At 46.8% G+C, this 10489-nt stretch overlaps 1 protein-coding gene across 3 annotated transcripts in view; it reads left to right on the plus strand.

The window, feature by feature from the left end:
- jag2b (jagged canonical Notch ligand 2b) overlaps nt 1-10052 on the plus strand; it is a 106477-nt gene extending 96425 nt beyond the window's left edge. For all 3 annotated transcript variants that reach the window (XM_063223548.1, XM_063223549.1, XM_063223550.1), the window contains 3 exons: nt 1650-1781; nt 5492-5642; nt 7916-10052. In XM_063223548.1, the coding sequence (XP_063079618.1) occupies nt 1650-1781; nt 5492-5642; nt 7916-8685 (1053 nt within the window). In that variant the 3' untranslated portion in view covers nt 8686-10052. The remainder of the gene's footprint in view (nt 1-1649; nt 1782-5491; nt 5643-7915) is intronic.
- The last annotated feature ends 437 nt before the right edge of the window (nt 10053-10489 follow it).

The following is a 10489-nucleotide window of genomic DNA, read 5'->3' on the forward strand; positions in this document are numbered from 1 at the left end:
CCCTAACCTGTCAGTAAGAAATGTTTTTTTGAGAAAAAATATTTGAAATTAGAAAAATCCTGAGAAAACACAAGACTGTGGAAACATAGAGCTGTGGGAGTATAGAGAGAGCACTTCCGTGTGTCCATCACGGAAAACAATTCCGTGTCCAGGAGCACGGAATTTTGGCAAAATCCGTGCTCCTGGACACGGATTTTGTGTCCTTAACATCCGTGTCCAGGAGCACGGAAATTTTGGAGATCATGTTGCAATCAATCAATCAATCAATCAATCAATCAATCTTGCAGATGAAGGTGACATGTACAGTGATGACTTTACTTTAGATATTGAAAGGGAAAATCACAAAAATAGCCGCTCGAGGCTGCTTAACAGCAGGGAAACCCAACAACAACAACAACACGGGTATAACAAACAATACAGTCAAACAACACAAGATGATGTAATGTAATATAAGACCTATACCAACACCTGGTCTTCAGTCCCGTTTTTTTTACTAGCTTGGTGTACAGACCATGAATATGTTGTGCACTTTTAAGTTAGTCCACCACAAATACGAGGGTTCATTAGCCTTATTATTCATTAATTATTCATCCCAAAGCCAAATTTAGGACTGCCCTTGCTTTTTGCATGTTAGATTTCAGGCTTATACTATATATATTACGGCTCTTTCATAGATTAGTCATAAAATCTACAGTCTGACAAATCACTTTTTTTTTTCTCTCTTCACTCGTCCTTGTAAGGAGATGTTTTGTCCATTTCAAAACGCAGAGAAATGCATAATCAACCCATTCAACCAAGGGCCTTGGCACGCACCATCAATATCTAATATCGAACCCTTTGAACAACAAAGCCTCAGTTTGTGTCAACCCCATGAGAACACAAGCACAGCAATGCGGTCTGGAAGCTCTTAGCGAACCGAAAGGCCCTGGCCAGCTTCAAGACTTCACATGCTGGAGATGTATTTTACTGCGTCTTGTTGAGTTCTTTTCTTCTGGTGTTTTATGTTTTTCTTTTCAACTCGCTGCGCTGACGTCCTGTCAGAATTGTCCGAGCTGGCAGCTTGAAAAATGGGCACGGGCTAAAACATACAGGCACTGTAGCGCTCACACACACACACACACACACACACACACACACACACACACACACACACACACACACACACACACACACACACACACACGCTCTTATGAACACACATACACACGAGCACGAGCACACACAATCTCACTTGAGCGCACACACAAACGATCTCATGTGAGCACACACATACACGCACACGAACGCTCACCCTCGCCCTTAGTGCTGGGGCCAAACTAATTTACGACTTGTCCGTCCGGGGGTCTGTGATTCAGTAAAGAGGGGTGCTGGTCTGCAATTTATGGGTCTGCAGTGTTCCTTTACCTCCCCTAGTATGGCATTGTAAACTAAGGCCCTCTCCGGTTCTGGGGTGCATTTCTCAACAACATCGTTGCTAACTAAGTTAGCGACTTACTTGGTTGCAAGGCAATTTCCCATTGGCAACCTACCAAGTTGCTAACTAGCTAGCAACGATGCTTTCGAAAAACTGGGTCCTGGTGGTTTTTTGTTTTGTTTTTTGTTTTGTTTTTTTCATGCGTTTTCTTCTCTCCGGGGCGGTTCCACAACAGGGCACAACCGTGGAGAACATCTGTGCTGAGCTGAGGTATCTTCCTGTGACGCGGACGCTGGCCAAGGACCACGCCTTCCTGGTGCTCTGTGACCTGTCCTACACAAACCAGGATGCCGTGGAGGTGGCCATCGTAAGTACAGCGCGCGACGTATACATGTCCATGTGTACACACACACACACACACACACACACACACACACACACACACACACACACACACAGGCCGTGGAGGTGGCCATTGTAATTACAGTGCATGACGTATACATGTACATGTACACACACACACACGTGCACATATACACACACACACACAGTGAAGGTGGCCATTGTAAATACAGCGCATGACATGTACATGTACATACACACACACACACACACACACACACTCACAGGCCGTGGAGGTGGCTATTAGTGAGTACAGAGCGTGAAGTCTACACACACACACACACACACACACACACACACACACACACACACACACACACACACACACACACACACAGCCTTCTTTTACAGGTCGTGAGCTCTTTAGTTCTCCCTTCCCCCACTCATAATATCTTTATAGTCTCACTGCGCTGCTGTGCTGCTTTGTTTCAGTAAAACTATGTTCTACTATCGATATCGAGGATACGAGTGGGAGGTTAGGCGAGGTGAAGCTGACTGACTTGATTTGGTGACCTAACCTCGCACAGCACTTCATAAGGTCCTCACCCCACAAGGAGTCTTAATCTTTTTTTAATATGTGGTGTAGGACGTGAACTTGAAAAGTGGCTTTAAAAAAAGTTCCCTCTTGTAAAACCTATCCAGAAGGGGTCTGGTCCGTTTTTGTGGAGCGGCTGTGTTGCCCGCTCTAGTCTGTTACCCTCCTTGCCCGTCCTTGGCCACGATCCTGAGCAGCTGGACCAGGGGTGTAAATCACAGCCTTCATTACGATACGGTATCGATTTCTTAAATCAGGGATTCGATTTTTTTTTCGATATTTAAGAATTCCCCACGATACGATGCGATTCGGTTCGATACGATTTTTTCCAATTACTTTTCCACTACTATTGTGTTATGGAGCTAGGGCATTGCACAGGGGCCAGCAATTCGATTCTTAAGAATGCCCCACGATACGATGCGATTCGATTAAATCGCCGGCCGATACTTCCTTTACATCGATACATTTCGATTTTATTTACATACCTAAGCTGGACCGGGGGAAGCTAAGCTTTGGGGAGGGGGTTGGTAGTGGAGTAGATAGGAGGTTACGCGGAGGAAGAGACAAGGGGGAGGAGGAGGAGGAGGAAGTGGAGGATGAGAGAAGGAGGCGGGTGGGGTGTAGAGGAGGAGCAGAGAGGAGGTGGAGGTGGAGGGTGTTGGGAGATGAGGGGGAGGAGGAGGAGGAGGAGGAGGAGGTAGTGGAGGAAGAGAGGGGGGAGGGGCTAGAGGAGGTGTTGGAAAAGGTGAAGGCAGAGGTGGAGTGTGAATGAAGGAGGTGGAAGAGACGTGGAGAGAAGGAGGATGGAGGGAGAAGTGGGAGAACGGTAATGTGGTGGAGAGGAGAAAGAAGAGGTGGTGGAAGAGGAGAAGGAAGATGCTGAGGAGGAGGAGGTGTAGAACGAGTGAGAAGGAGGACGTGGAGGTGGGGGTGGGGGTGGTGTTGGTGTTGTGGGATTGCTAATGGGGGCAGATTTGATTTCCTTCTCTTCCCCCCCCCCATCTTCTGAGTGGCATAGCTATACTTGTATTGTGCCATCCAGGTTACTCTGAAGCTCTGAGCCTCTGCTGACATAGTCCAATAGCCCAATACTATTTCAGCATAGACACACACACACACATACATGCCCACACATGCACACATCTCTCAGCTACCATTCCCTATCCCCCCAACCACGCACGCACGCACGCACGCACGCACACACGCACGCATCTCTCAGCAACCCACCCACACACACACACACACACACACACGCATGAATATAAACACTCTCACCTATACACGAGCACACGCACATACACACGCACACAGACACACACACACGCACACACACACACACACACATAATATATATATATACACACACACACACACACACACACACACACACACACACACACACACACACACACACACCACACCACACAAGCTCACCCCTGGCCCTATTTGAATCCTGCTGCTAGAAGAGAGAGTTTCCTCAGTAATGACTTTCACTTGACCAACCAGCAGCAGGGCCAACTGCAATGCAGCATTTCTCTCTCTCTCTCTCTGTCTCTCTCTCTCTCTCTCTCTCTTTCTTTCTCTCTCCCCAATTCAGCCTGGAAAGCTGTATTTTTTTAGCAAGGCCGTACAGTTGCAGCGTTGGCACTGAGCCCTCAAAATACAAAGTCATTTGTTACACTGATGAGCACGGCTTTTTTCACAGTTAATTAATTGTAGAAAGGGGAAAACAAACCGTTGTCATGGTGATGCAGAATAAGGCAACGGAATGCCACACAAGCATTCCAGAATGTTTTGCCATTGAGGTTGCTGTTGTAGATTGATGACCAGGGCATAAATGAATACCGTAAATACGCGAACTATTTGGAAAGCATGCCCTTTCAGATTCCACATTCAGACACCAGATTGTCTTGCATGTTCATCCAGCGAGTTCAGGTGTAAGCAGCTGGACGACTTCTTGGAGCTTGACGGACTGTTTTTTTGTTCTTCGTGTCAATAACGTCCATCCGTTTACGTAACAGAGAACAGTAGTGGTAATTCTTCTCTAGGCCAGAGGTGTATTCTGCTCTACAAAGGCAAAGTGCAGTAACTCTGCCATCATTGAAACTGCTAGAAAAGCCTTGTTATTGAGTTGGCTATTGTTGCAAATATTTGACAAAGCAATATCTCAAAGTAGTAGCAGTATCTAAGGCGGTACACATTTGGACCATAAGGCTTTGTCACGAGATAAACGATGTGTGATGAAGACCATTTTTCAGCCTAAACTCAATTTCCACAAAATGTGTATCTACAACAACAGTAGTATGATAGGATAGGGTTGTGAGTGACTATGTAATGTCATACCAGTCGTGTTGTTATTACATCCGTAACAGTAGTTCTACTTCTAGTTCATACACCTCTGCCTAGGCCATTCCCCTCTCCACTTGATACCACCACCACCACCACCACCACCACCATCACCATCACCACCACCACCACCACCACCACCACCACCACCACCACCACTGCCAACAAACCCCACCACCACCACCGCCACCACCACCAAATCCTCTGTAGGTGCTAGGTGATATTTAGGGCAGAGGGCAAGTGGTAGTTATGGCAGGATGGTGAGGTGGCACCGCGTGGAGAGAAAGAGGTGGCTGACTGAGATGGTGCAGAGTAGCATTTACTCTGAGTGTGTGTTCCAATATGCGACCTTGCGTCCTCGTTAGCGCTCTGCCAGCCAGTGAACGACTGTGACCACACACACACACACACACACACACACACACACACACACACACACACACACACACACACAAACACTGCCCGTCCGGCTGTTGGTCTCGATGGCTAGTGGTATTGGTCTGGTACCCATCAAAAACATGTGGACACACGTGCGCACACACCTGTAACTTGTTGGGATCTAAGTTTCGGCAGGTGTGTATGGTTAGACATGCCCATTTATCTCTCTCTCTCTCTCTCTCTCTCTCTCTCTCTCTCTCTCTCTCTCTCTCTCTCTCTCTCTCTCTCTCTCTCTCTCTCTCTCTCTCTCCCTCTCTCTCATACACACGCACAGCCCTGTTGCATAACCACTAACCCCTGCCTCCTTGTCTCCCCCTCTCTCCACCCTTCTTCTCCCCCTCTCTCCCGCTGTGCAGTCTTTCCAGCAGGATGAGCAGCCGGACCACAGTCGCATCCAGGAGGCGGCGGGCGCCATCGTGGGCACGCTGTCCAAGAGGCACAACAGCACCGTCATGCTCGCCGTCATCGAGGTCAAGGTGGAGACCCAGGTCATGCCACCCTCAGTCAGTAAGTTGACACACAGTAGAGATGCATATGAGGACACGAATACACACATTCGTGTCAATCACACACTCTCTCTCACACACACACACACACACACACACACACACACACACACACACACACACACACACACACACACACGCGCACAGCAGTAAGTATGAATATATGAATGAATTTAGTGAATATGCAAAATTTATGTTTGATTATTAGCATATACCAATATAAGTCACTGCTTTCGCACGCGCACACACACACACACACACACACACACACACACACACACACACACACACACACACACACACACACACACACACACACACACACACACGCGCGCGCATATTCATTCATTTTGAGCAGATTCTAAAGAGAAGCAAAATTGGCAACTAGACCCAAGCATCTTTACCAGCCAATATCCGGAGCATCCGTCTAAGTTGATGGCCAACTATGTGTGCGTTTGCGTCAGTGCTTGAATCCTGAATCCAGAGATCCTGAAAAATCTGGAATTTAGTTTTGGAAGTCTTCAATAACGTATGGGGAGAAAATCTATTAGGCAAGTCAGGTAAACGGGTCCTTACTTGGCCAAATGAGTCATCGTATCTCAGAGTGTGCGTAACTGCAGTCAGTGATGTAGACAGTCGGCAGACGTCTACACACACATGCAGGACATCACCTTACTGTCATACAGTCTGGAAAAACACACAGACACAGACACACACACACAAACACACACACACACACACACACACACACACACACTCTTTTTCTGAACTTGGTTTGAAAGACGTTGGTAGTGAGTCAGACACATACCTTGTGTTGCTGCTGTGGTGGAATGTATCAGGAATGAGGTATGCATGGGGTGGTGAGGAAATCTACTGCCAGGAAGGATGAGAGATTCAAGATTCTTTTTATTGTTCCTGAAGGAAATATGTCTTGGACATGCACACACAGCAGCTAGCCAGGCTGCACCCTCCTCGTGACGCAACACCTTCAGTGTCGGTTCTAGTCAGGCCAAGAGCAATACAGAATACAAAAATCAGGAACTCCTTCCACTTTGTCGGGAAGCAAACCACCAATAGCAAACCAAGGAAGGCGGGTCAACCTTGCCATTTGGGAAATGTTAATTGTTATGCTCTTGATCAGACCAAGTCTCAAAGAGATTTGAAAGTCGATGATAATCAGGCTACGCAGCTGCCGCATAACACACGACACTGATACACATAATGGTGGACAGTGGCCCAAAAGGCCCACCTGTAGACAGAACCGTGCCCTGATAAAGCAGTCATACCTCATCTGGACTGGATGTGTTAAATGCAATACAGCATTGTTTTCTCATATGTTTTTTGTTTTTTTTTCTTCAGAAATGGCTGACATGGCCTTTGACTTATAGTTTTATTTTTGGAGGGCATGCTTGCTTGTTTTTTTATTTATTCATTTATTTATTTATTTAACACACCCCCTAAAATGTGCTTTTCCTCCATGACCTTTCAACCCAGCACTTAATGCGTCATTTGGTCGTCGTAGGCATTGTGAAATGCATTTCAGCCATCAAACGGCTTCACATGCTGTCAAAATGATTTATCGTGCCGTTTCAATCACAAAGGAAATCATTGTTGTGTATAGCTTTTTTTTTTTAGTTTTTGAAATGCAATTTTGCCTTTCAAAATGCAGGTTGTCACATATGAGATGTGCTTGTCAATGTCATCATTTCATGTCATATCATTTCCAGGACAAGCTATGACCACAAGTTGACTTGTTTTTCATCCTTCCCAGGCTTAATGCATTTGCTTTCTAAGACTGCAGAATGTTTTTGCCCTCTTGTTGAACCTCTTTTCAAGCATACAATAACCTTCATATATTTTGTGATACAGTAGCAGTTTTTAGCTTTTATACTGTGCATATTTTGCCTTTTGAATTGCAACGTTTGGCCCATGGAAAAAAAAATGACTGGCATTGTCAATGTTTGGCTTATTCGTCATAACACGTGACATTGTATTTGCCGTATTATCCCGTGTTACTAACCCTTGCTGTAAGAGAAGAAGGCAAAATCCGCACACTGTTGCTGCTCACCGATTTATTGAACACAAAATTTCGACTTCAGACTTCAGGAGGTCGAAAAGGTTTGTTTTGAATAAATCGGTGAGCAGCAACTGTGTGCCGAGTTTTCCTTCTTCTATTACGCTCATTTGTTTGATCCAGCACCTGCTTTATTGGATGTACGCGCATCTCGTACACCACTTTCTTACTAACCCATCGCTGTCCTTGTCTATCCACAGACTACCTGGTGCCGCTGCTGTGCGTGGTCTTCTGCGGCCTGTGGGTCTTCTGCGTGGTGGTGTGCGTGTGGTGGATGCGCAAGCGCCGAAAAGAGCGCGAGAGGCGCCACCGCCACCACCACCCTTCCGCCGACGACAACAACTACAACAACCAATGGGAGCCTCTGCGGCAGGTGGTGGGCGGCGGCCAGGGAGGTGGCCACGCCCTCCACGCGGGTCTCGGTCTCGGCGCCAAGGACAGCAACCTGGAGGCCCAGTACGAGCGCGCCAAGCTCATGGGCGGAACCGACCGCACGTGCGACGGCCGCGAGGACGACGAGGAGGCCGAGGACGAGCTGGAGCTGGGGATGGGGATGGGGCTGGGGCTGGGGAGAGTGGGAGGGGTCGGAGGTGAAGGCATGATGGAGGTGGAGCTGGAGCCGGCGGAGGACGGCTGCGGGAAGGAGGATGGGAAAGTGCGCATGTACTGTAAGGGGCTGCCGGGCGGGGGGGCGGCGGGGCTGGGGCTGGGGCTGGCCAAGGGGGAGGTGATCTGCACCACCCGCAGCAGCAGTGGAGGAGGAGGTGGAGGGGGTGGTGTAGGAGGAGGAGGAGGTGTAAGTGGCTGCAGCGTCGCGTCACTCAAGGCACCTCACCGGACCGCGATGTCGACGTCATCATCATCCTCATCATCATCGGCGTCGACGATGGGCGGGGCGCTCCACAGCCCCAAAGACAACCGCTGTAAAAACATCAACGTCGGCTCTGACCTCAAAGACCATTGTGTATGAGCCTAGCAAGTGCAGCACCACCTCCCCTTCCCATCCTCCTCTTCCTCGTCCTCTTCTTCAACCATCCATCACCCCCTCAATCATCCATACATCACCGCCACCCCACCCCACCCCACCGCGCCCCCAACCCCCCTTCCAATCACCCAACTCTTTTCAACCCCCCCACTTCCGTTTACGCAACGTAATTCAACCCAACAACAACCCCCTACTACAAAACTCTTGACAGAGAATCTTAAAGAGGGGAGGAAGATGACTCTCTTGCCCTCATTTCAAAGAAAAAAAAGGCTTTTCGGTTTGAAAAGAACTTTAATTTTTTTTCCTCTCTTTTCTTAGGTTGAAAATTTCTTTTTTTATTTCCCAGCAAATGAGTTGCTGTTTAAGCTGAATGTCAATTATGGAGGACTGTTTATTTTTTTTCCTTTGTCGGTTTTTGTACTTTTTTTCTTTCTTCCTCTCCCTTCCTTTGGCATTCACATTTTTTATTTTTTTTGTGTACAGATGAAGAGTTGTATTTCTTTATAACTAGGCGAAACAGAAGAGAGAGGCCTATTTTCTGTTGTTTCTGTTATTTCTTTTGTTTTTTTGTTTTTTGGAAGGTGTCCTGCAGGAAAAAGATTCATAGAAAGAAAAAAAGACTCGTAATGGAGGAAGAAAAATATAAATGTATAGATTCAAAAAAAGAACATTTTTTTCTGTTGTTTACAAATGATTGTGGTTTTGTTAATCAACCCTTTTGTTAGATATGTCTCTGCTATTGGACTGCAGGGAGGGACGGCTGCGATGCGATGGGGTGGGGGGGTGGGGTGGTGAGGGGGGGGACTGACCGACCTACAGACTTTAGGACCCTGCAGAAAGCAGGTGTCCCTCATCTCTCTCTATCTCTCTCTCTCTCTCTCCCCCTCTCTCCCCCAAGTCAGTCTGTCCAGCTCTCCTCGACGATGCACACCGGCCTTATAAAAGTGTGTGCCCAGAGGAACGAGGGAAGACGGAGAGAAAGAAAGCAAACATACAAAAAAAATTTACTCCTGTGCCTAAAGAGTGGCCTTGGTTTAATCCCTCCTTCCCCTGGTCCTTTTTTTGTTGATCTCAGCTGAAGTAGGAAAGAGGATTGCAGTATTTTCCCCCCCACCCTAACGTTTCATTTTCATTTTATTGTTATTATTATTAATATTATTATTATTATGATTATTTAAGTTTCAATTTGAGCTGGTAGCAAGTGCCTTTCAATGAGCTCCCTCCACCCTCTCGTTAACAGCCCTCCATCCTATTCAACCCTAGATCAAGCCCAGATACACACACACACACACACAGACACACACACACAGACACACACACACAGACACACACACACAGACACACACACACAGACACACACACACAGACACACACACACAGACACACACACACAGACACACACACACAGACACACACACACAGACACACACACACACAGACACACACACACAGACACACACACACACACAGACACACACACACACACTTTTGAACATCTCGCTGCCGAGGTTCTGCTCCTTTTGTTTCTCCCCTGACCCCCCTCCCCCTCAAGATTATTCAATCTCCAACAAAAGGGTTAGGTGCGTCTTGGGTAATGTAGTATCTATATTTTCTTGACACTGTCATCCAAGCATTGAGGTATTTGATCAAAAAAAAACAAGACAAGAACATGTACATATCTGTATATAATGAAGGAGTCGCTGTGTATATTTGAATTTAGTAAATTAAGACAAGTCACACTTTTTTATTATTATTATTATTATAATTATTATTACTACTATTATTATTA

The sequence above is a fragment of the Engraulis encrasicolus genome, chromosome 18 (genome assembly GCF_034702125.1).
Source record: "Engraulis encrasicolus isolate BLACKSEA-1 chromosome 18, IST_EnEncr_1.0, whole genome shotgun sequence".
NCBI classification, from domain to species: Eukaryota; Metazoa; Chordata; class Actinopteri; order Clupeiformes; family Engraulidae; genus Engraulis; species Engraulis encrasicolus.